The 7,645-nt window shown below is 44.0% G+C and overlaps 1 protein-coding gene across 1 annotated transcript; it reads left to right on the top strand.

The window, feature by feature from the left end:
- The first annotated feature begins 358 nt into the window (after window positions 1–358).
- On the top strand, window positions 359–6,761 carry LOC146237654 (E3 SUMO-protein ligase CBX4-like). Its single transcript, XM_084686068.1, has 5 exons — window positions 359–608; window positions 776–819; window positions 1,597–1,662; window positions 2,578–2,641; window positions 3,966–6,761. The coding sequence occupies exons 1-5, from the start codon at window positions 540–542 to the stop codon at window positions 5,373–5,375; spliced, it is 1,653 nt and encodes a 550-aa protein (XP_084542194.1). The 5' UTR covers window positions 359–539; the 3' UTR covers window positions 5,376–6,761.
- The last annotated feature ends 884 nt before the right edge of the window (window positions 6,762–7,645 follow it).

The raw sequence follows: 7,645 nt of genomic DNA, 5'->3' as shown, positions 1-7,645 counted from the left end.
TGGGCTACAGATCGTATAATTTCCCTGCAAAGCTAATTTAGTGCGATCTAATTGATAAAATAAAGAATACCGACAACAATGGTCAAATTTGATATACCTTGGACAAATGACCTAACTGTTAGTGAATGGATCAAACATTAGACCTGGACCTAGTTCTAAAATAACCCACAAATACACTTCATGATTCTGTATAGCCACGTAGACTATTATATACTGTATATTTTTCATAGCACCCTTTTGCAGTTCAATTTCGCCTCTACACAGCCGTGGACAGAGGCACGAAACTGTCCCAGCCCCCAAACCACCTCCTTCTTTGACGTCACATCAATGCATGAACTGTTTTCTGCAGCTCCTTCTCGTGTGCAAACCGTATCGCGCTCCTGCTGCCAACGAATTCTCAGCAAAGAGGGAAAGAGAGGGAAGGACGGAGTGGAGGGAACTCTCGTATATGTCATTCTAGGGCTGAAAAACAATATAAAACAGTAGCGTGACTGTCGCTACAGCCTTTGAGTAAGAAGCGTTTTTGCTATAAAGCGAAAATGGAGCTACCCGCCGCGGGAGAGCACGTCTTTGCGGTGGAGAGCATCGAGAAGAAACGGAGCAGAAAGGTTTGAGACCACTTCAAATTGTTTTCGTCAAATGTCCACATTACAGGCAATTGTCCCTTGTTTCTACGTTGTACTATGCACATTGATTGGATTTTAATGTTGTACCTCTATCTATAATGTATATTATGCTCAAATCGTGGAATCAACATATGCTTTCTCATTCGCAGGGAAGGATTGAATACCTTGTCAAGTGGCGAGGATGGTCTCCAAAGTAAGTTAGTGTTAAAAATGTGAAACCACAAGCGTGTTTGTATGTATAACTGTGTGTGTATAAGTGTGTGTGTGTGTGTGTGTGTGTGTGTGTGTGTGTGTGTGTGTGTGTGTGTGTGTGTGTGTGTGTGTGTGTGTGTGTGTGTGTATGAAAGAGAGAGAGAGTAAAACTGAATAATGAGAGTGTGTGTAGAGTAGCCATCAATGTGTGCGTTGTAGGAGTGCGCGTGCGTGTTGGCGCGCGCTAGGGGTGAATGTTTGCTTCGATCGATGTAGCTTAAAATGCCATCACTTATGTATGAGATAATTACTGCCGCATTTTCTTACCATGTTTACGTGTAGCGTGCACATATATATAGTTTTAATAAGTAAAACTCAAAAAACTATTCCTTTCTATTTTGAAGGCCTGGGCTATTGCCTTTGTCGTGCGTAAACTCTTATTTACCTTCTTACGCATAAGTCATGGACTTAATTAAAGACTACTTAGTATGGACTTGAGCGATCTAGAAGTTGCCTAGCTACACTGCACAGCGGAAACACAACCTGTACTAAACCCCGCACATGACAGCCACGTCTGATGTTTAATAAAATCTCTTTCTCGCTCTCTCTCCATCTCTCGCTCTCTCTTTCTCGCTCTCTCTTTCTCGCTCTCTCTTTCTCGCTCTCTCTTTCTCGCTCTCTCTTTCTCGCTCTCTCTTTCTCGCTCTCTCTTTCTCGCTCTCGCTTTCTCGCTCTCGCTTTCTCGCTCTCTCTTTCTCGCTCTCTCCTGGATTTGTAGATACAACACGTGGGAACCGGAGGAAAATATTCTCGACCCGCGCCTTCTCGACGCTTTCCAAAACAGGTGAGCACGACCGACACACTTGACTTCACGGGCAGACCCAGTCAAGAGAGGGAGGAGGGAAACGGTCTACTGGAAATCTACGGTTGACCGCTGCCGTGCTTTCAGGCTACAATTGCTGCATCCTTTTTTTGTTAACAATATACTCTTGCCTTTTTTTGTACTCGGACACTAGTTTAAATCTTAGCTAAATCACTTTACGTGCGTCGAGAACGATGCCATAGCTACCAGCCTACCTCCTCTCAACCTCCAAACATGCTCTTGAAGATGCACGCGTGCCTTTTGAACTTGTCATTTCTGTAACTGCATATGTTACCGTTAGCCGGTAATTACTAAATCCCCCGTAGGGTAAGCGCCTCCAACACTACGTGAACCCACACACCATTTAAGAACGTGCTGTGCCTGGCAGACTCTGGCAGGTCTGCCATTGACTTTGCGTCTCACCTCACCCCTGTTTGTGCGCCATCTTTTTAAGGGGCAGGTCACACATTACAGAGAAAGCGTTGAAGGGGGCTTGGTGTCTGTTTTCGCCATTATCTCTAAACGGGGGAGATTTTATTGAAGCTAATTGCGTGTCTCTCAAGGGAGCCAAATCCGCTGAATACCAGACTATGAAAATATACGGAGTTGTCACTGTAATTAGATGTGCGAGAGGGGGAGGACATTAGACATCAGTGCTGCCTGTGGTATTAAGTTACTGCCTCTGAGAATGACATGTATAACATAGGCCACTTAAAGCTGTAGTCAGCAATAATATTCTGCCTCTAATGGCAACAGCCCCATTCTTGTCTCACCTGGGAATACCAAAGTAAGATTACTCACACCAGGGACACGCATCACAAGAATATGACTGTAAGGGGAATTTCAGTGTTGTCAAAATGTAAACAACCCTTTTGTTTACTTGGATCTCTTTTGTAGGGAAAGAGAGCAATTGATGGGATATCGCAAAAGAGGGCCCAAACCCAAGCACCTCCTGCTGCAGGTGAGCACAGCCACGGCAACAACACACAACTACATCACACAAGACACATCCTCTTAGATTGACCTCGCGCATACCATTATGTCTCTCCTCAACAGTGATCCTATTCCCATGTGTTGAATTCATGTTTATATTTTCATTTTTGAGTACACCTTTGTCTAGTATCATCTCAGTGGGACGCGGTTAATGAAATGTATGATTTCATGATGATATTGTTAGGTGAGAGTTCCATTTTCAAAGCTGATGTTTCTCAATGTTTGGGTCTCATGGGTACATGTAAATCTACAGCACAGGAATAGGAATGCTCCTTATAGCATGCGTATTCCTTTGTCTTCACTAGTAGCGTATCACAAAGATATTTATTTTTAAATAAATAACATTCAAATGTTACTCTAGTTTTACCACGATTTAGAGTATAACTATAGAACGTGATTGTAAAAAAAACGCAGATGATAATCGTAATATTGACCTACAAGCCGAATCTATGGGGCCAGCTTGCATAAGTCATTGTGTACCACATTCCAACCACTGAAGAACTGAGGCCGAGGAACTATGAATAGTGCATCCAGGCATCAATCAGAAACCCAAAGGGAGGAGGAACCCCTCAGAGCAGTGTTTGTTCCCCTCAGGAGGGAGTTGTTGGTTACACACATGATAAAGTCAAGTCTTGGGGGCACAAAGCAGCCAGTGACATTCCATCGAACTGAGGCCACAAGCACACGCTGGAGGCACTGTCAGATGTCTTTGCTGTATGGCAGTGGGGGTGGCTGAAAGAGACGGGGTGTTCCAGGAAACGTGCGAAAGCCGCTCCACAAATACGATGGATTTGTTTTTCCAAACGTGAGCGTTCTGTCAAACAGGCCTCAGTTGGGTTGGCCGCTCTGGCTTCAAGGCCTTCGCTATACCAACTTAATTACGCTTGTTAAAGTCATCTTGTTAATGATCACATGCTGTTTGTAACGTTATATGTTTGACTGTTTATACATTTACATTTAGTCATTTAGCAGAAGCTCTTATCCGGAGCGACTTTAAGTAGGTACAGGGACATTCTCCCCGAGGCAAGTAGGCTGAAGTGCCTTGCCCAAGGACACAACGTCATGTGCACCGAACTGGCAACCTTCAGATTACTAGCCCGATGCTCTACCCGCTCAGCCACCTGACACGCTGTTTATAACAAGTGTCTTGTGCTGTGACGTTGAAGATGTTTACAGGCCAAAACCCATCAATAAGCACAAACACAGTCTACACCTCATGAGCCAGTTAGAATGTTTCTCATAGTCAACGATTACGTTTTTTAATTCACATTTTCTTTGTTACTGTTGCACAGCTCCCTTCGTTCGCCCGGAGATCCAGTGTCCTCACAGACCTCCAGGAGACGTCTTTGGAGGAGGAGGACAACCGGCAGAAGGCCGAGCCCTTTCAGACGCTCCGCTCGCAGAGCCAGCAGTACCAGCTCAACAGCAAGAAGCACCACCAGTACCAGCCCCTCTGCAAGGAGAGGGAAGCTGAGCAGCAGGCCAACGGCAAGAAGAAGTTCTACTACCAGCTCAACAGCAAGAAGCATCACCACTACCAGCCCGATCCCAAGATGTACGACGGACAGTACCCTCCCAAACCCAGGGAGGTCAAAGTTCCAGAGGTCCTCAACCGAGGATGGAACCTGCCTCCTGCTCTACAGCAGAAATGGGTCCGCGACAAGGACTCTGGCTGCCTGAGCAAAGTGAAGGATATAACCATGGAGCTGAAGAAACTTCCGGCAGACCTCAACTGCAGCAGGGAGGAGACGGAGCCGAGCCAAGTCGCTATCCCGGTTCCCGTTCCAGAGGACGTTCTGCCGCCGGCGGCGACGACACCCAACAGCGTTAGCAGCAAGCTGAAGATTGTCAAGAACAAAAATAAAAACGGGCGGATAGTCATTGTCATGAGCAAGTACATGGAGAACGGAACGCAGGCGGCTCGGATTAAAAACGGGGACACGGAGACAAACGAAGACCAGGCTCAGAAGGAAACCGAAGCTCAGGACCATCTTATGGAAAACCACCTGCAGAAAATGAGGCTTGTGAGGAAACTGGGTCTCACGAACGGATTTGCAAAAGACAACAAGGAGAAATTACACAATCCATCTTGCTCTGGACCTAATGGACATTGTCCTGTTGAGAAAGACAACTTATCCAAAATGGACTGTACTGTTATGCAACAGGATGTGGTCACAGGTCTAGGGGGGATTTCAGAGGATCAGTCCCTGCCCCTGACTATGAAGTCTAATCTGGCTTCTTTGCCTTTGAGTAAGGGAGCCGTCTCCATGATGGAGCCGAGGAGGACTCAGGCTCTCAAACGTCCCCTTTCAGACCCAGAGGCGGGTCATGAAGATCGAAGCGCTGTTAAAAGGTGTTTCAGCTCAAGGAGTAACAGTTCCCCATGTGCCACTGTGTCCTCTCCTCCTCAAAGCAACAATGTGGACCATAATGGCCACCAGAGCCAAAATGGCCACCGGGAATATGACATAATGGACCAAGAGGAGCCCATAGACCTCAGCTTTGTAAGGACCAAAGTGGTCCCCACAGAGACACAGTCTTCTCCTCCTGGGGAGGAGAAGGCAGAGCAGCCATTGGTTTTGCCCGCACAACAGAAGGAGGAGCCCTTTCCATCCTTCAAGCCTTTCCTCGGGAATATAGTCATCACAGATATCACCACAAACTGTCTCACAGTGACCTTTAAGGAGTATGTCACAGCATAATGAACAAAGTGGCCTGTACTGTGGCCCAGAAGGGTACCCAAAACAACCTTGTCAATAATATGTACAAATTAACCTTAAAACATGAGTATTTTCAGATGTTTATATTGTACAAAGGGTTCCAGTTGGAGTTCTGAAGTACTGGGTTTCTTTACCCTTTTATTATATTCTGGTACATCCAAGGTTTTGTCATATCTGTTTTCTTTCAAGCTGTTTTGGATTTTGTTTATAGCTAATTTAGATGCTGTCATACGGTATCAGGAGCGCAGTGAAAAGCACTTACTATGTCAACTGTAATTTGCTTTTTTCAGTCATTGTCTCTTAAAGGTTTAAATATGTACATTCAGCATTTTTAGTTCTACAAAAGAAATCTAAATAGATTGTTTGTAAGTTATTATGCCTGCTGTGTGTGTGTGTGTGTGTGTGTGTGTGTGTGTGTGTGTGTGTGTGGACGTGTATGTTGAAAATGGTGAATGGTTGATTCTAAGAGACATGTTGCTTGGATGCCTCGTGCCATCTAGAGAGCCAAATAAACAGGACTCCCAGTCAGACTGCAGTGAAGACTAGTGACATTTGTGGACCTTGGAGTCGATGTGTACTTTGCCTTGTCACAAGGCGGGAATGGCTCCAGAGAAACTAACCAGATGTGTATATCCACTATTAGGATTACTGTGACTCGCTTATCAAATGTCTCAGACCCCCTGTTACGATCAGACTGACCGTGAACTCATGTTCCTTGGGTTAGACTATAAAACAAAGCTATTTAGTAATTTATCCAATTAATTTGATTGTTTTCCACTGTTTTTGTAAACAATGTGGGTTGCTTGTGAGATGCTAATTTCCCAAGGGGTAGTTGAATGTGTAATATAATACATGTGAGCCTACTAACAATCAGATATGTCCCTGAAGACCCCTGTTGTCGAAAGTGGTAGTTCAATAGATCAGTCTCTATCAGAATGTAAACAAAGGATCATGTAAATCAACTGTATACTTTAAACAGGATAGTTATTAACATTCAGGTAGTAAATTCAAGGCATCATTCATGTTATCATTCACATGTTCTATTTTTCATTTTTGGAAGTTGGGCGTTAAGACATAAAGGCTATGCTGTATTTGAAACAGACTTGAACACTGAAATCTTACCTGACTGTTTCAAGACAACTGTATTGTTCGAAATTGTTGCCTACTCCTGCAAGTGCATTGTATCATGTTTGCATAAGGAACGCCCACCCGTTTGAGGTTCTTTGGTGTAGCCTGTTAGAAATCTGTGGATGCCCGCTCTTGGTTGTTGAGAAATGCTTTGTAACTGCTTGAGAACAGAAAAGGCAGATATTCGGAAAGGTCATCGATGATGTGTTTTGCAATAATAAAAATTGATCGCAAATTAGACTCGCAGTGTCTATCAACGTTCGTATTTGCTTTGCTGATCTGATATTTCAACACTAGGCCATACACGACATTCTTATACAAGACGGTTGCAACAGTCCAGCAGCACGACTAATCTCGCTTTCTTACTATAATTAAGCTTAAGTTCAGAAGACTGCACGTATGGTTTTGCCTTGTTCTATGTAGACCTATATGAGAGGCACCTCCAACTAGTTTAAATGTGATTTTTTCGTGATAAACCGAGACAGGTGTGTGACAAGCTAGCCATCAATATTTCATGGTTAAGTCTATTTATGGATGTATACACTGTGGCCAGTAAAAGCAGAATGTAGATCTGCTCAATATTTGCTCTTAATTGATTTGGTTGTGTCCATGCTTGAAATCAACAACGTGCTCAATTTGACATTCTGACCAATGATCAATATGCCGATCAATAGACTGGGTCTTACTTATCAGGGGTTTTCCTGTCACCAGCTGTCGGAGCGACCCATTCAAAAGTTGACCTTCACTAGCCAACCGTATCTCTTAAACCTATTGCCTATTTTCACCATTTGGTGACTATAGACGCTGTACCATTACACCTCTATAGATTAATGATTCGGGTTTGCAAGGTCATGGAAAACATGTTGGCCAGGTGTCAGAACATTTTAGAAAATGTGATTTTGAGGTTTATAAAGCAGTGGAAGTGGTTTGTTTGTTTTTTTGTTTGTTTTCTTTGGGGGGGGGGGGCGGCTTACATACCATCCTAGGAAAAGTTTGGATATTTGTAACAGAATATTATGCAGGCCTAAGGCATAAACCTATTTGGAGGCTAGCTGCTTATGTCAACACCATATTGTATGCTAATGTCTACAGTAGGAATACCTGCCTTGATAGATTTTGAAACT

The sequence above is a fragment of the Hypomesus nipponensis genome, chromosome 21 (genome assembly GCF_054491055.1).
Source record: "Hypomesus nipponensis isolate SF chromosome 21, ASM5449105v1, whole genome shotgun sequence".
In the NCBI taxonomy this organism is placed as follows: domain Eukaryota; kingdom Metazoa; phylum Chordata; class Actinopteri; order Osmeriformes; family Osmeridae; genus Hypomesus; species Hypomesus nipponensis.
This window is presented reverse-complemented; position numbering and strand designations above follow the sequence as displayed.